General features: G+C 47.8%; 1 protein-coding gene across 1 annotated transcript in view; it reads right to left on the bottom strand.

The window, feature by feature from the left end:
- Eea1 (early endosome antigen 1) overlaps nt 1–11,801 on the bottom strand; it is a 191,134-nt gene extending 179,333 nt beyond the window's left edge. Inside the window, exon 1 of the mRNA XM_012515041.2 lies at nt 11,718–11,801. Within this exon, the coding sequence (XP_012370495.1) occupies nt 11,718–11,801 (84 nt within the window). The remainder of the gene's footprint in view (nt 1–11,717) is intronic.
- Between the last annotated feature and the right edge of the window lie 6,938 nt (nt 11,802–18,739).

The following is an 18,739-nucleotide window of genomic DNA, read 5'->3' on the forward strand; positions in this document are numbered from 1 at the left end:
AAGCTTGTTCCAAGTAGGTGCTTTAGACCACTGAGCCATCTCACCAGCCCCAGGGTTTATTGTCTTCTGTCTGTGGTTAGATATGTGTTTAAAATCATTTTGGTGATGCTAGGCAAGCATCTGTTTGGAAACTTACACAAGGAAAAGACCAAGTGGGATACCTCAATGAGTTTCAGCATGTCATCTCTATTTCGGATGTGTGGAAGTTCTGTGGCACTTGGTTTACAAAAGAGGCTGTGCAGTCAGGCAGTGATGTGGGCAGAAAGTGCCGTGGAATGCAACAGCACCAAGAAGCGTGGGATTTTCTTCAGGCTCACTCAGGGTGCCCTGCCTGGCCCCCACTCTGCCATGGAAGCAAAAACAGCCCAGTTCTCCAACCCTGCTCCACGGTCTCGCTCTGCTCCCGCCTGCTGCCACCACCCGCTTCCCAGCCCTCCGCGTCCCAGGTATGGCTGCCCTGTCTGATGCATTCCACAGGTTCTATAGTTCTGACAAGCGAGGCCACTATCCCTTTAAGAAAGGTTATTCTGTGTTGTCGCTTGGAACACATCATTCACAAGCTCTAAATGTTTTCATGACAAGTCTTAGAAAGGGAAAAAAAGATCAAGTTGCACCTTGGGAAGCTTTTCAGAAAGGGTATTATCACAGCAAATCACTGGTTGTGTTCTGTTGCTGTGAAAGAACAAATGAATAAAAATTGTTTTTCTTTCCATAAAATCACAGGCCCGCCTGGGAGGATTCTGAAATTTGACTTGGCTGCTGGTGGGAAGACTCTGACCACTAACCTCCACACTCTGAGCTTTTTCATATTTTGGGGTTGAAGTCTCAATTGCAAGTGGGACAGTGAGCCACATGTTTGATTTGTCAAGATGTGGATAGTGTGTTCAAAAGCGTCGAAAAGTAAATGATTTTTTTTTTCTTAAGAGCAAATGTTGAAAATGAATTGAAGAACCCTTCTGGCTGGGGTTAAAAGAAGGCGTTCTGTGTTGGAATGCCTGCCTATCTCGCACTAGGCCTGGGTTTGATCTTCAGCAATGGAGGAGGGGAGGAGAGGGGGTGAGAGGAAGGAGGAAAGTTGAACAGAGGGAAGGATGAAGGGAGGGAGGGAGGGAAGGAGGAAGGGAGGGAGGGGCCCCTCTTTGTTTTTCACTCTTCACTTGGTCACCCCTTTATTGCCTTGTAGCCTTTGAGTAACAGGTTTTCCAGTTCACTGTTCCTGTCTTAGTCACTTTCTTGTCACTGAGACAAAAAGTCGAACACCCACCCCGGGAGGAGGGGCGTGTTTTGGCTCAGGCTTCCGGTCCACGGTCAGCCCACTGGCTCCAAGGCAGAAGGACATGGCAGAAAGCCTGGGCAGAGGAGAGGGTGCTCAACCCATCCACGGCAGTCAGGAAGCAGAGAAAGAAGGGAGGAGCTGAGGACCGAAGCACACCAGAGGTCACACCTGAGCCCCCCAGGCCCCATTTCCCACCAGCACACAGGGCACGAGTGGATTAATCCATGGACGAGTGGGGCCCCCATGGTCCAAGCAGTGTACAGATGCCCCCCTCTGAACCCAGGAGTCTTGGGGGGACATCTAGAGCCGTAATGTCCCCACAAGGAAGTGATGTTTCTTAAGGACAGAGCAAAATGCACGTCCCCTGTCCCATGGTCAGCTCTACATACTAATCAAAATCTGGCAGCAGATCACAAAAACCCACAGACCATCACTGTGCCGCATGCGCAGATACATAATTACTGCCTTAGGTTTGGCTGGAGAGACAGCTTCCCCCAACTGCTGAGGAGCCCATTGTCAGAGAACTGGCATAGCCCCAAAGGTTCCTCCTGTGCAGGAGGCTTTGCCCTCCACTGGGGTGCCATCCAGAGATGACAAGAAGTCGGGGAGAATCCCTTGTCCCCCTGCCCTCCCACTTCTCTCTTTCCCGGCCACCTTCAGGGGAGCAGCTTCTGCCCACGACTCCCCTCCTCCCTGGCGCCTCTGCCTTGCCACAGAGTAAGACACAGTAAGGCCATGGCTGAAAGCTCCGAAACATGGAACCAAAATAAACCTTTCCTCCTTTAACATGGTTTTCTCAGGTATTTTGTCACAGTAACAGAAAGGTAAGGAACACACTTGTGTTTCCAAATAAGAGTCTACGGTGGTTCATGTGCATGTTTTCAAAATACCTCACAAGCAGGAAAGGAGTTTAGTAGTCTATGGACACTTCAGTAGCTAAGCAGACCTGTCATTGTTTTTTGATTCTCTTTAATCTGTCTGATTATATTAGCAGGAAATTCCCATTTTATACTGCCAAAATTTGTCCTAGGAATGGGGCCGGGGGGGGGGGGAGAGAAAGAGTGAGAGAGAGAGAGAGAGAGAGAGAGAGAGAGAGAGACAGACAGACAGAGAGAGAGACAGAGACAGAGAGACAGAGAGAGAGAGAGGCTTTAGGCTCAAGTTTAGTGGCCATCCCACCTTGTTACAATTTAACTGCACTGGGCCAGCCAGGTAGTTCAGCAGACTCAAACACCTGCTTAGACAGAGCACAGGGACCGGGATTTGATACCTGGCATGCTGTGCCAGCCCCACCCCCAGGGCACGCTGAGATGGCAACTGAGACTGTGCATGGTGGCACGCACCTATAATCCCAACACTTGGGAGGATGAAAACAGAAGGATCACTACGAGTCTGATCTGCATAGTGAGACCCTGTACTAAATACATAAAATAAATTTTAAAAAATTAATTGCACTGTTAGGCTATGCTTGTGACTGGTTTTACAATTATGTTATATTGCTTATAAATGACCCTCAGGTAGAACAATGTTGAAGAAAATGGCAGCTTGCTTCAGAGAGTGACCGAGACAGACCATGACGGAACCCTGAAGCCAGTCATTTTATTACCTATGCCAAAGGATCATCCTATCACTTCTGTGTTCTCTTTGGCAGAGGCAGGTCCCTGAGTTCAGCCAACACAAGGGCGTGAACATTAGATGCCGGGGTCATGTAGACCCTCTCAGAGGTGCCTGTCATGCGGAGACACTGCAAGCGTCTATTTTCCTAATGTTCTCTAGTAGATAATGTGCTCCACCAGGCTAGACAGAATATCCGGTTCCCTGTGGTAATCCTAGCACTGGATGTGGCGCCCGAGACTCAGAACTGACCGATGCTTCCTTGGAGGAAACAAAACTGTAAGAAAGGAAGGAGGAAAGCAAAAAGAAAGGACAGAAGGAGTGAAAGAAGAGGAGAGATGAGAAGGAAGAAATCCAAGTAAGATTAGACCAGGATGGTCTCACTAATTCTGGAATACAGGAGATGTTTCTGTTTTTTCATTTATGTATTTGGTACAGGGTCTCACCGCACAGCTCAGACTCATAGTGATCCTCTTGCTTTCAGCCTCCCCAGAACTGGGATTACAGGCATGTGCCACCACACCCGGACTCAGTGGCCTGTCCAGCACACCCCGGGGATTTGGCTGGTGCAGCATGCAGGACAGGGCTTGCGCTTGCCAAAGCAGGCACTTAGTCCACTGAAGGAGATGTTTCTTTAGAGAACAAAAGCTCAACCACAAGGTTCTGGACCAGAGTTGGCATCTGTCTTCATCTGAGCATAAACAAGCGCCCAAGGAGGTGCAGGACCCTCCATCTGAGCCAGCACCCACCTTCTTGCTCCCAGGCTAGACCTAGCAGGATGATAAACAGCTGAGCAACAGAGTACACGGCAAGGCGCCCATGGAGTGACAGCGCTGGCTGGGTCCTTCGTAGTGCCGATGGCTTGATGGTAGGGACCTCAGCCCACCGAGGAACGGCTCGGGGAGAAGCGGGAGCTGGCATCCTGCACAGTGATTGTCGCATGGACTTCTGTCTTTGTCAGCACTCCATTACTGTAATCAGTGCCTGAGGTAATCAAACTGTAAGGAGGGAAGGCTTGTTCAGGCTCACACTTCTGGACTTTGAGTCCGTGGCTCGCTGGCCCTGCTGCTTTGGGGCCTGGGCCAGGTAGCTCATCGGGGCAGCGTCTTCGGTGAGACAGAGCCAATCACCTCACGGCTTTCGTCGCAGAAACACTGCAGTGTCTAAAGCCATGGAAGCACATTCTGGTCATTGGCACAATCGCCGTCCGCCTGCAGGATGCTATTTATTTTTGTGACCCAAATGGCTTTTTGTGGGTGTTAAATACCACTGCTTTCATTCACACAGACTAATAATAATTTTTAAAAAGCAAATGTGGACCAAATGCTCTAATAATGTTTTTTGGCAGCGAGTCAGAGAGAAATGATGTCTGAGTAACAAAACCACTGTAAAAAGCCTGGCAGGCCCACAGCATACAACGACACCAAAAAAAAAGTAGATGCCCCGAGTTGGCACAGGGCCTGCGCCAGGCGGAGCAGCTCAGCTCGGCCCGGCTGTGGTGCAGGGCAGGCTGTTTGGGACTTTAAAACGCTCAAGACCTTCTGGCGCTTGACTGGAAGGAAAAGAATCCGTATATTCTTAAAACATGGTGAGCTATCAAGGGACACGCTTCTAAGGTCTGTAGGACTTTGTCCTCCCACGATAGAGGACTACATGGGACCATGGGGTGTTTGCTTGTTTTGGGGCATGCGTGTGTGTATTTCCAGTCAAGCGTCAGAAGGTCTTGAGCATTTTAAAGTCCCAAACAGCCTGCCCCGCACCACAGCCGGGCCGAGCTGAGCTGCTCCGCCTGGCGCAGGCCATGTGCTGACTCTTGTAAGTCCAGCACTCAGGAGTTTATTTGTTTTGCCTTTTGGGGTGGCCTCAGACTCATGGACATCCTCCTGCCGCAGCCTCCTCCACAGCTGAAATTGATTACAGCCAGTGGAGCCCCGGCTGGCTCTAAGTGCTCTTTGTGTTCACTCGCCTTACGTGTCCAGCCATGTCTTCAGAACCCACCTCCCCACAGCTGCTGTGCACAGCAAGCCGTCCCTGGGGGGTGCCCACTGCGTCTGCAGAGGCTTTCTGACGCTTCATTCTTACTGTGCTCTCTGCTCAGAGGGCATTCTCACTGAGTCTCTGCTGGCTTGTGTGTCCCTGTAAGGGAGTATCTGAGATACTTAACTAACAAAGAGAAAATGCTGAGCTGGGCACGGTGGTACACACTTAAAACCCCAGCTGCTGGGGAGGCAGAGGCAGGAGGCTTGTGAGTTCCAGGCCAGGCTGGCCAGCTGCCTCCTGATTTACAGCTCAAGTACTGGCTTGTACTAAACGCCCTTCAGCGGGGCATGGTAGTACACACCTGTAAGTCCAGCGCTAGGGAGGGTGACACAGGAGGATCACTGCAAGTTCAAGGTCAGCCCCGGCTACAGAGTGAGACCCCTCTCAAAATAAAAAATAAAGATAAGCAAGCCTACTATAAGCGGGACTCTGCCAGGCTGCTTGATGTCTCGAAGTTACAACCCTCACAGAGCAGAGGGACAGCGCCAAGTGTCCAGAAGATGGGACTTGTGTATGCAGCAGAGGCACTCTGGGCAGACAGAGGCCCTGTGTGCCCTGAGGACCCCAGAAGGTCACCCACGGACCAGAGATTCCTTTCCCCAGCAGCCAAGCACTGCGTAACCGTCACCACCACCCCCAACCCGTGGCCATCACCACCAACGGCTGCGTGGCTCAGGGCTGGCGATGACAGCACTTTGCTCTCCTTGGGGGCCAGTGTGGGCATACCAGGGTGACAAGCACAGTGGTCAGGAGCCCAGGGCTCATCTGGGTCGTCTCCTCCCCTGTCCAGAGACAGAGCACACACACAGGTACATGAAATACCACAGGTCACTGCGTGCCCTTATGCCCAGCTTGTTCTCTTTTATTATTTTTGGAGTATTTATTATTGCCTGAAAAAGCATGTTAAGCACTGGTTTTTTTTTTTCCTTCTTTCTTTCTTTCCTTTTTTTTTTAATGCATTTAGTACAGCATCTACAGGGTCTCGCTATGTAGATCGGACTCGTAGTGATCCTCTTGTTTTCAGCCTCCCAGGTGCTGGGATTACAGACGCGCACCACCTCGCCCAGTCTCAACTGCCCGCTCAGTGCGTCCCGGGGCCGGGGCCGGCAGGGCAGGCAAGGGGTGGACCCTGGCCGTTGTGCTCTGCCAAAGCAGGCCCTTAGTATGCTGACCTGTCTGGTTTTAATTAATTAATTAATTTATTTATTTATTTTATTTATTTATTTATTTTTTGTGGTACTTGGGATGGGCCCCAGGGTCGAGGGTATGCTAGGCGAGTGCTCTACGGCTGAGCTACATCCCCAGCCAAGCTTTTCTCTTTAAAACCTAGCAGGAAGCAGCAGGACGTGGGGCTGCGTGCCAGTAACGCCAGCTCACAGGAGGCTGAAGCAGGAGAACCAAGGCCAGCCTGAACTCCGTAGCGAGACCCTGCCTCCGTAAAGTTCAGAAGTAGATAAACAAATAAAACCTGCAAGCTAGCAGTCTTATCTCTTCATCAGGGTACACGCTCTCCAAGAACGGGGCTCTGTCCTTGCGTTGGGGCGCTGGGGCCAACAGGGGCCGAGGAGTGAAGAATGCGGTGGCGTGGCGCGCCGGAAGGACGATACGAGCTCTCCAACCTGGTGGATGGAAGGAAAGATCAAGCCCACAACCTTTCTGTCCTTATTTTTTCCCCCATAATTTTATTGAGAAACAAATAGCAATGAGACAGTTTCAAACCAAATTGGTAGGACAGTTTCAATAATTAACACACTGCATACTTTCTTCCTAGTGGTTAATTGCTGTACAAGACGCAGACATGATATCCTATCTACAAACACTATTACAACAAATCCTTCTACTCATTAAGAGAATGAAACTATATATCTATCCTAATCATTTTGAATACACAGATACAAAATGGACATTCATCTGTATCCCCTTTTCTGTTTAGTTCCGTTATTTGAATATTATAGGTGTGTTAATTCAGCGAAATATTCTAAAAGAGTCCAGTAGCCCATAATAGTATTGGGTCTTCCGTTTAACTGGCAATGTCAGAAACTGTTGACCCGAGTCCCCCACAGCTCAACATAACAGCATGGCTTTACTTCTTACACTTCGTTTTTATACTTTTCTGCTGGATGGTTAAGACCAAGATAAAGCAAGACCTATGTAACAAGAGGTAGCTTTTGTGTCTGATAAGGTCAATCACCCCCCCCCAGGATTTATCCTGAGATCCTGTACCTCAGATTGTAGATCCTTTGTCAGTGTCAGCCATGTGGATGAGTCACTTATTAGAGCTTTACTCTTCCAGTTAGGAGGGTCATCGGTTGAATAAAAAGAGAAACAAAAGAAGCTAAATCTTGGCCTTTGTTCTTCTTGTTCATTTAAGGGATGTTCAGGGATGGGATTGTTTTGGAGTTTGGTTTTGCGCTTTTTTGAGCCTGTGTCTCACCACCCAGCTATTGCGGGCCTGAGAGGTCGTTACTCGCTCTGGCCTACAGAGGGCGCTGCTTCCCTTCAAATAATTGAAAGAAGGGCGGGAACAGTCTGGAACGCGTTTATGAAGCCAGCAGGAACACAGGTTAGGAACAACTAAAGCTACCTTCACATGTCAAATTTTGCTTGAGAAACAAAGTGAAAAGGAAAAAGGCGTGCATGGTGGTGCATACCTGTATGGTGGTGCACACTTGGGAGGCTGAGGCAGGAGGGTCACTGAATTCGAGGTCAGTCTAGGCTACATAGTAAGACTGTCTCAAAAAGTAAAAGAGAGAGAGAGAGAGAGAGAGAGAGAGAGAGAGAGAGAGAGAGAGAGAGAGAGAGAATAAACGGCAATCTGGGAAGAGGCTAGAGACCTTCATAGAGTTCTCCTAAAGAAAGGAAGAGTCAGCATTTTTCAGGGGTGACAAAGCCAGGTTGGCAGGTGCACCCAGATACAGAGCAGACCAGACTGAAGGACGGGCTGGGGCGGCTGCAGGGCTGAGGCCAGAGCTCACAGGCCCGCTTCCTGCAGGCTGGGGGCTCGGAGCGGGGCAGGGCCTGCAAGGTCTGTCCAGGGGCTGAGACTGACAGCCACTTCGGCTCAAGCTTTCTTGCAGAAAGGGACTCTGGTTTGCACAGTCACCGCCCAGAAGAGCTGGTGGAGTCTGAAATAAAAAGGGCTTCGTTGTTGTTTTGAGATAGAGTCTTGCTACGTAATTCGGCCTGGCTTTGCGCTCACTCTCTAGTCCAGACTGACCTTGAACTTGCGGCAATCCTCCTGCCCCAGCCTCCCAAGTGCGGTGTCTGTGTACGGCCCTCGCCCAGCCCTCAGGAGAGTTTTGTATGAGCAGCAGGTGAGCCCTCTGGATAGCCCAGAGCCCAGGACCCAGTCAGCCAGGAGCCAGAGGGATGAGATTCGCATTTCTCCAGAAAAATAGGGCTCAAAACCCTCCCAGAGCTGAGACACATCTCCTTGTAGCATGTGGCGCTTTCTCTCGGTGACTGTCCTTGCCTTTGTCAGCTCAAGGTTGCTTTATCACAAGGCCCAGTGGCTAAAATTTAAACAAAAATCAATAAAGAGCAAGGAATGTATTCACGAAAACAATCAGCCCCCTCCTTCAACTGAACGGTTAAGATCGATGGATCCGTGTGTTGGCAGAGTAGAGAAAAGGCTTGCTTTATCACTGACCTGTCTTAATTAAATGATTCAGTTTGAAGATACAATTACAGTCTAAGATTTGACTTATTTTTAGCAGGGTCTTGCTGTGTAGTCTTGGCTGGCCGTGACCTTGCAGAGATCCTCCTGCCTCAGCCTCCTGCATGCTGTTATTACAGACATGTCCACCAGGCCTGGCTTAGCAACCATCTTGACAGGACTCAGTTCCCCTTGTGGGGAAGTAAACACAAACTTCTGGCCCTTATTTTTTTGAGAGAAGACAGAAAATGTATGGGACATTCCCCAAAGATTTAATGGCGGTAATTAGTTTCAAAACGTATTTTGACACTGTGTAGACTTACCACAGGAAATCAGGGGCTCATCTGGCCCAGGAGGTGCTACTGACTGTATGCAAGAATGGGGCAAAAACAAAGCCCAGAGCCAGTGTGGTGGGGCCTGCCTATTAATCTTGGCACTCTGGGAGGCTGAGGCAGGAGGATTGCAAACTGGAACCCAATCTTGACAGTTCAGCGATTTGGTCTTCCTAGTGGTTAGATTACTTTTTGGCTCAAATTGCAGTCATTCTGCAGATTATCTGTCGACCTGGCAACGAAGGACAGCACACTAAATAAATTGGAGTCATTTATTTAATGTCCAGGACAGCACTTGTTCACAAAATTAGAATATGAACCATACGCCATTTCAAAGTACGTGCTAGTGACATTCAATATAAAGATGAAATTAATCTGGTCATAGACCTTGTTAAGTCAAGAATATGACCACCTCAAGGAGGCTGAGGCAGGAAGATTTCAAGTTTGAGGTCAGCATAGGCCAGAAAGAAAGACTCTATCTCCAATGAAGAAACAGACAAACGAAACCATCATTTCAGCATGAAATCATATATAAACCACTCAGTTTTTAATATTTCTGTTCTACATAAAGAGTCTTAACCCCAGACACATTCAATTATTTGATGTACCAAAAAAAGAGCCAAAAATGTAAAATAAAGATAGCGTCTTTAGTAAGTGGTGCCCAGGAAACTGGGTACCCACATGCAGAAGAGTGAGTCTAGGTGCACACAGCTCACCATGTGCTGAACTAAAATCAAAATTGATCAGAGATCTAAGTGTTCAAAACAATCTGTTGAAAATAAAAGGGGGCACCACTATGAAAGACACGGACGTAGCAAGGGCTTTCTGAACTGATTGCCCAGCGGCACAAGAAATGAGCCTGAGAAGCAAAAAAATGGATCATATCAATTTAAAAACTTCTGCAGAGCAAAGAAAACAAGCAGCAGAATGAAGAGACAGCCTACATGACCGGAACGGATTTTGCCAGCTGTCCATCAGACTGCGATAATATCCAGAATATATAAAGAACTCAAAAATAATTATACCACTGAAAATAAAAGGCTCAGTCAAAAAATGGCAGTGGGAATGACAGACACCTTCCAGAAGAAGTACACATGAGCAATAAATGCGCAACAAAATGCCCGACGAGGGCTGAGGAGATATAGCTCAGAGGCATGAGTACCTACCTGGCAAGCACAAGGTCCCGAGTTCAATCTCCAGACCTGCATGCTGTGAGCCGCCAGCCCCGGAACTGGCGCTGGTGCACGCCTGTAATCCCAGCACTCCGGGAGGTGGAGACAGGAGGATCATGAATTTGAGATCAGTCTGGGGGCTGCAAAAGTGAGCACAGGAGGCCAGGGAGATAGCTCAGTGGTCTAAATGCCTGCCTGGCAAGCACAAGGACCCAGGTTCAATCCCCAGTACCGCATGCTGTGCCAGCCCCACCCCAGGCACACTGAGCCTGCCACCAAGACCAGCCATGGTGGTGCACCCCTGTAATCCCAGCTCTGAGGAGGCGAAAACAGGAGGATCACTATGAGTCCAAGCTGCATAGTGAGCCCCTGTACCAAATACAAAAATTCAAAAAGTGAGCACACGGCCAAAAGTGAACAGCATAGTGAGGCCCAAACTGTAGCAAGACCCTATCTCAAAACAAAAGTGTCACATACCACAAAAAAAAAGAAAAGAAAATGTATTTATATATGACAGAAATACTACTCTACTATAAAGAAGAATAAAACTTGAGTCATTTGTAGGACAATGGATACAGTTCAAGAACATAATGTTAAGTGAAATCCATCAGACACCCGAGCTTAAATATTACATGATTTCTCTTATGTGAGAAAACCAAAATAGAAAGAGCAAACTAAAGGATGGATAATAGGAAGTGGAGAATCTTTAGGAACAGGAGCAAGAGGTGGAGGAAGCAGGAAGGAATGGGAGGGGAAGGGTCAAAAGAAGATTAAGATGTGTCCAAACATGTACAAACTCCCCATAATAAATGTGACCATTATGTACTCCAAACACATACTCATTTTAAAATGTATGAATAATAAAAAATAAAATGTTTTAAAGCCCACGTGGATATTTTGTACTTCCAGTATACTGTAATTTGGATTCACTACTGGAAGGAATCAGAAAATACAACCTCCAAAAATGTCTTTGCCACAAGGATTATTTTGAGCTGAAGGCAACAGATGCAGGAAGAGTTTCCCACTTCCTCCTAGCTGCCTAAACACAAAGTGGAAATGCTCCTTCGTGAAGGGCTTACCCACCACGCCGCCCCATGCGAGGCGGGAAAGAGCAGGCTGTGCGTGGACAGTAAGCCTCGCTAAGTAACCCTGACCTTCTGTTAGCCCCCATGTATTCCCAGGTCACCGCCCCGTGGTGTGCCCTCCCTGGAACTCCCAAACCCTTTTCTTTGTTAAAATGGTGGTTAGGCCCCCAAGCCTAACCGCCTATTGGGGCTTCACTTGCTTTATTCATGGTAAGTACTGGCGAAGCCAGGCACATGCCCTTTTCACTGTTGATGTCTTCTGTCACTTTCTTTTTCAGAGCCCCAGGGCCGGAACTAAGGAAGAAGCATGTTTTTCTGCCCAGTGCTACTATTTTGGGCACCCCCAGTCATACTCGGTTACTGGCTATGTGCTGGACGATGCAGTTCTAAGACAATGGAATGCGACACACAGCATTTCTAATCTGTACTTCGACTCTTGTATAAAACCCATCTTTGTCCACGCATTCTACCACTGCAGAAGCTCAGCAGGCTACCTTCTAGCACCTAAGAGCACTTACTGTCTTAAGTGAGCTTAGTCAGTACCTCATTTTCACCTTCCTGCTGATACTCGAGCTGGGAAAAGAGCCACTGCTTTCCACTTTCTTCATGCTTTGGTCCTGAGAACATCATTCCTAGTAGCTCTCCAAAGTAGGAGAAGAGGGCTGGGGAGATGGCTCAGTAGAATGAGCGCTTGCCTGGCAAGCGCAAGGGCCTGAGTTCAATCCCTGGTTCTGAAGAAAAAAAAAAAAGTTGGAGAAGAAAAAAATCTTTCTCAACCTAAAAATTATATGGGCCCAGGCATGGTGGTGATACCAGTAATCAGGAGGCTGAGGCAGGAGGATCGCCACAAGCTCAAGGCCAGCCTGGGCTAGACAGTGAGTTCAAAGCCTGCTTAAACTGGAGAGTGAGATACTGTCTCAAAAAGAAAAAATAAATAAAAATAAAATTGTATGTGGTTTTAATTTAAAAGCAAGTAAACAAAACAAGACTTAATTCCAAGGAAAAAACAGATTTGTACCTCACTGGGGTTTTCACACTGTGATCCACAGTGGCTTGGGCAGTGTTTCACTCTGGCTCCACAGAGGGAAGCTCTACAGAATGCCCACTAAGATAATCGCAAGTTCTGAAGTCAATTAAAACTGTAAGTCATTGTGCTATAAGTAGCAAGAAGCCCTATTCAGTGGTTTTAATTATTTTACATCTTGGAAACAACACACGGATTTGATTAAAGCACACTTTGATTTGTCACAGTGTCATCAAGGGCCTGTGTTTGGGCTTTCTATTTTTCAAAAAATATAAAGATGTGTGCTTCGGATATCCTTTCTAAAATTTAGACAAGTGTTCAATGCCTAAAATCCAAGGCCTGGCTTAGGTGTAAAAGCCTCCACACCACGGTCGCTTTTCCTCCGATCCCAGCAGGGCTGCGAGAGCGCCGCCCGCGCACCTTCGCTCCCGCTCTCCTGCGTGCGGGCTGTGACACACCACACGGCCTCACCAGCAAAGGCAGGCCTGGCAGCACCGCGCAGACGGCGCGTCCTCCTCTTTAGCTCATCTTCACCCCAAGGGATGCGCTTTCCACTGGTCACTTAGCAGAGCAGACGCAGGTCTCCACCCACAGGGCGGGTGGGTTTTACCGTGGAGTCGGGTAAGGGGTAAGAAGCGAGCAGCTCCATGCGGAGCGGAGGAGCGCCAGCCCCCAGCCCAGGCTGCGGCGGGGAGCGGGGGTCTGGCGTGGGAACCCACGTCCGGTTCTAGGTGGGCCTCGGGCGCCGGCTGCAGTCCTTTCCGGGCCCACAGGAGGAGGACTCCATGCCGCGTCTTCTCCAGAGACCCGGTCAGCGTCTGGGCATCTGGAGCGGTGGACGGTGGACGGCTCCTCAGAGGGACAGGCGGTCTGCGAGGCCTTCCCTGCGCTGCCGCATCACAAACCCCGCCAGCTCCTGTTCACGTCAGGGCCACTCAGCTATTCACCGTGCAAGCCGGCACTCCAAGGAAAAGGAGCACTAGCTTTCATGTATTTATTTATTTATTTATTTATTTATCTATTTATCTATTTATTTTCTGTGGTTGGCTCAGCCCACCCTCCGGGCAGGGTGGTGCTGAGGATCGAACCGCCGTCCCTGAGGTTGCCTAAGCTTGCCTGAGCAGGCGCTTTAGACTGCTGAGCTATCTCGCCAGCAACATTGACTTTTAATTACGGTCCACAGACCTCTATGCACACCACGGCCTTAGGAAGTCTACTGCTGGAAATCGAACGGCTCCTTTTTCCATTTTTCTGCAATGGGTTGTGAGTGGATTCTCTCAAGATTAAGAACCAGTATGCACGGGTGCGTTGGAATCCTACTCTGCCGCGAAGAGAGACAGACCTGAGGCATTCGCAGGTAAATGGATGCAAGTGGCAACCGTGGTATTGAGTGAAGTAGGTTAGACAGGCAAGCTTAAGTAGTACAAGGCTTCTCTCAGATGAGAAGCTCTTATATGGGGGGGGCAGCAGAAAATAAATCTTTTTCAAATGGACAGGAGATCAAGAAACAGAGAGGAAAGGAAAAGGGATGGGCAAAAAGAATGAAAGGAAAAGAGGCTGACAAGCTCTTGCCAGCGGGAAGGGGAACGGCTATTGGAAGGAGCAGGAAGGGCGGGCACACGATGAAAGAAAGCAATTCAGTGTGTTACGTGTGTGTGCCGCCACCTCCCCGCCTCGCGAGGAGTGAAGTCGTTATGGACTGCAAACACATACTAGGAGTTTTTAAAAAGCATGAATATGCAAGGTGGACCTGCACGCTGGGATGCGGGAAGCCACGCCGCCACCGCCGATGGCCAACAGAGCCGGACCCTCCCTCGGCCGCGGCCCGCGGAGCAGCTCTGCAGCGAGGGCGCCCACGGCAGCGGCCGGGGCCTCCGAGCCCCGCTCAGGTGGAGCCCGAAGCCTCCCGGGCTTTCCGAAGCAGCCATCAGAGGGCTGTGCCACGCTGACCAGGAGAGGGGGCCCGAAGTTATGGGCAGCGTCCTCCGGTGCGAAGAGCAAACGCCAGGCTTGGCCACATCAGACGTCACACGTCTAGCGCCACACCTAGCTGCGCAGGGCGTGAGGACTCATCTCTACCGGCTGCACTGATGGAACCAAAAAGTCCTCAGTGAACCAAACAATCATGAAGAAAAGGCAAATACTTATCCCAAATGCTTACCGAGATCACTAACAGTAATGTCCCTCCCTGGGAAGTTTTCCAATTCTGCTTCAGCCCATGTTCTTCTGATTAAAGAGACAGTGAATGAGAACAGATTGCTTTTTCAGCAGAATTCAGTTCAGTTGCATTTTTCCTTCCATGATTTAATTAATGTAAAAAGTGGGCGCTTTATTCCACATCATCTTTTAATAAAGGAGCCGACACTCAAGGAAGAATTAGAGCAGAGCATGATGGATTTCAGTGGAAGCGTGGTTCAGAGTCCAGACTCACAGCAACGCCATTCACTCCATCAATGGGCTAAAGGACAAAGTCCTGTGGTTTTCTCTCATGAATGCAGAAAAGTATAGTTAAATTAATTACAAGGGGGTCAGGAGATGAAGGGAGGGAGCAGAAGGGGAGGGAAGGGGCATGAAAAGAATTAAGATGTGTTACTCCCTGCACCAACTGCCGTGAGGAATGTAACCATTATTTTTCTTAAATTTTTTTTGTAACCATTATTTAGTGCAAGCGTGTACTAATAAAAAATTTTCAAAATTACTATCTTTATCACTATATAATACTTTCAAATTAACTGTTAACCTTTGGACAATTATTTGCATAATAAGCAGTCTTTAAATTTTTTTTTTTTTTCATTTGTGTATTTGGTACAGGGTTTCACTACACAGATAGGACTCATAGTGATCCTCCTGTTGTCATCCTCCCCAGCACTGGGATTGTAGGTGAGCACCACCATGGCTTAGTGCACCTTGGGGGTGGGGCCTGGGATTGAATCCTGGTCCTTGCACTTCCCAAAGAATAAGCGTTCTTTTGTTATGTACCATTTTGCTTTTTTTTTTTTTCCTTGTATTTTAGGGAATGGTCTACAGAGTGTTCAGGGTCTCACTTCTAGATTTGACTCATAGTGATCCACCTGTTTACAGCCTCCCAAGAGCTGGGATTATAGGCATGTGCCACCACACCCAGTCTCAATTGCCATCTCAGCATGCCCCAGGGACAGGGCCGGCACAGCAGGCTCCCAGAACCTGTTCCTGCTTGCAGGCACTTTAATCCATTTTGCTTTTTACAATGTAATTGTTTTACATATAATACAGTGGACTACAAGGTGGGTAAATAAACCTGTCGGGCAGTGGGGGTGAACCTATGGCACAGGGTCACAGCTGGCGGTTCGAAATCATTGAAAACTCTACAAGATTCACCAGCACTGCTCTAGAGAGTGAAAGAAATGGAGAAAAATAATTACAAAAATCTTGAAAAAGATGTTTAGAAAACCAGAAATTGAGAAAATTTTTCTCTCTTTTTCATTTTTTGGGGACTGGGTCTCACTGCAGTTCATTCTGTTCTGAACTCATTAGATAGCCCAGGCTGGCCTCGAACTTGGGGTGATCTTCCTGCCTCAGCTTCCCAAGTGCTAGAATTACAGGCATGTACTGCCTTGCGCAGCCAAGAAAAAGAATTTCTTAATCTGCTAGAAAATGAGCAGCAAGTTCAGTATTTATTGGGTGAATATTGGAATTATGTACTTTAAAGTTGTGGATAAGATTTGGATGCCTTTTAAACCATTCTTACTCTCCATATGATATTGGATGTTTTAACTAATAAAGTAAATCAAGGAAAGAAAGAATATAAAGATCCGAAAGCAAGAGTAAAAAACCCCTCAGTTATCATTACTTACAGATGAAGAAATATTCACATAAAACTCCTATGTGATTCATACAAAACAAACAAACAAACAAACAAACTAGGAACTAACTCAACAGAAATGCATAAAACTTGTAGGACATCTTTAAAATTCTATGAAAGTAGTATTTCTCCTGATGTTAGTCCACATACTAGTCATCTAGAAATCCTTCTGTCTCAGTTACTCTTCTCTTGTTGCTGGGACAAAATACCCAACATCCAAAATTAGGGACAACAAGGTGTATTTAGTTCACAATTAGTGGAGGTTTCAGTCCATACTCATCTGGCTCCAAGGCAGAGTGGTACATGGCAGAGGGCTCACGGTAGCGGAAAACAGCAAAGAGCAAAAGGGAGGAGCAGCGGAATTGACAGAGAGCAGGTCTGTCTCCTTTACGTCAGGCTACACGCTCTAGGCTGGGTGCGGCACTCCTCACACCCATAATCCCAGCAGCACTCACACCCATAATCCCAGCAGCACTCACACCCATAATCCCAGCACTGGATCATGAGTTAATCACAAACTCTAGAACTGTGCCCCAGGGACTGTGTGAGGCTTTGTGAGGCCAACTGCACACGAACCATAACCTTTGCTTACCAACAGGCCGTGGCCAGTAAAAGAACGTCTCAAGACCACACAGGGGTACTCTCGGTCTGAGTGCCATACCACGACTACCATGATCACAAATAAAAAACAGAGATAGAAGACATGTTCCCATGGCAACACCTTATTGTGGTAAAGAATCTGTTTCTCTCTAAACCAACCTATGATTTTAATTTAACTGCAACCAAAATCCCAAGAAAATTTGACGGCAGGAGACAGTTACTCAGTTTACATATGGTGGGCGGGGGGGGGCAGCTTTCAGGAATGAATGCTGGGGCAAGGGTAACTCTGCTATCCTAGAATGGAGTATGTTTAAATAAGGTTTGCAGCAGGCACCTAGTTTGGACTAAGCCTCTGCACTGGGTTCAAAAGCCAAACCAAAATGGAGTCACTCCTCACGGCACAGCAGAGCTGAGCTGTTATCTGATCTCTGGAGAAACCTGGAGCCAAAAGACAGCAACCAAATCCCCAGGCAAATCTGTTTTAAATGGCCAGCATGATAAAGAAGTCTCTTCTGCTCTAACTTTTAGAAAGAAAGCACCTTTGAAATGACCACTTGGGGTCCTCTGGTTCTACTTTCCTTCACCCCTTTCTGTCGTGAAGTCACCATTCTGCTGCATGGAGTCATGCAGATGAGAGCTGGTGGCGATCTCTGAACCACATCTGCTGTGATTTGGTCTTTCCACTGACATGTAACAAAAGCTGGAAACCTTGAAATGCTACCAGTAACTGGGCAACGGCACCCGGACAGACAGTAAGACAATGGGGAGAGGACGGGGGTCCAGGAGGAGACCTCGTGAGCCTGGCTTAGGAAAGGCACGGCAGCAGAGCACCGCAGAAAGGGGAAGTGCTTGACAAGTGGTGTGAGGAAAACAGGCTTACCGTACAGAGCTGATGATAATTCAATTAGAACTCAGAGAGAGAGAGACAGAGAGGCAGAGAGACAAAGAGAGAGACAAAGAGAGAGACAGTACCAAATGCCTGCTGTGGTTTATGTTTCTTGTGGAAACTGATCTTGAGTTTCTCTGATTTGGAGGCAGAAAGCCAAAGAGAAATAAGCTTCATGTGGGTTGGCTTCCTACATAAGCACATAAGATTTTCCAGTGCCTGCCTCCTACTCTCTCTCTCTCTCTCTCTCTCTCTCTCTCTCTCTCTCTCTATCTCTCTTTCTGTCTTTCTATCTCTCTCTGTCTCTCTGTCTCTGTCTCTTTGTCTCTCTCAGTCTCTCTCTGTCTGTCTCTGTCTCTGTCTCTGTCTCTCTGTCTCTCTCTCTGTCTCTCTTTCTCTGTCTCTCTATCTCTCTGTCTCTGTCTCTCTGTCTCTGTCTCTGTCTCTGTCTCTTTGTCTCTCTCAGTCTCTGTCTGTCTCTGTCTCTGTCTGTCTCTGTCTGTCTGTCTGTCTCTCTGTCTGTCTCTCTCTGTCTCTCTCTCTGTCTCTCTCTCTCTCTCTGTCTCTCTGTCTCTCTCTGTCTCTCTCTGTCTCTCTGTCTCTGTCTCTCTCTCTCTCTCTCTCTCTCTCTCTCTCTCTCTCTGCTGCTACTCAGGATCTACATTACATCCCAGCCCTTTCTTATTTTAGTTTTGTTTTTTTTTTTTCTTTTTTGAGAGAGGGTCTTTGTGAGTCATTAATTTGCCCATATTGGGCTCACTTCTCTCTCGGCCTTGTCATTCATAGGAATTCCTCTATAGTTCTCACAATGGGCCAAATGGGGTGTTAGCACATGGTATTGTTCTCTATTAAAAAAAAAAAAAAAAAAAAAACTTTTTGGTCTGCACAAATATTTTACTGTGACGTTGGAAAAATCCACACAAGGTACATGCAGGCAAACTACACCCAACCTTTGGCTATTAAATCCAATGTATCAGCAGCTGTATTTTTATTTTCATAACTTTGCTTTCACTGAAGTTCACAATGAAAATATTTTAATGAGTCAAGGTCATGAACGCAGCTGTCAGACCAGTAATGAAGGGGTTTTGCACAGAGCTGACCGGGACTCCTCAGCTGCACGGAGAGCCTGGCCCAGTCACTGCCCGAGTCCCTTCCTTTGTGTCCCCACTGTCTATAGATGAAGTCCCTGGGCTCGGCCTCTCTCTGGGCCTAGG

The sequence above is a fragment of the Octodon degus genome, unplaced genomic scaffold, assembly GCF_000260255.1.
Source record: "Octodon degus isolate 3935 unplaced genomic scaffold, OctDeg1.0 scaffold00004, whole genome shotgun sequence".
NCBI classification, from domain to species: Eukaryota; Metazoa; Chordata; class Mammalia; order Rodentia; family Octodontidae; genus Octodon; species Octodon degus.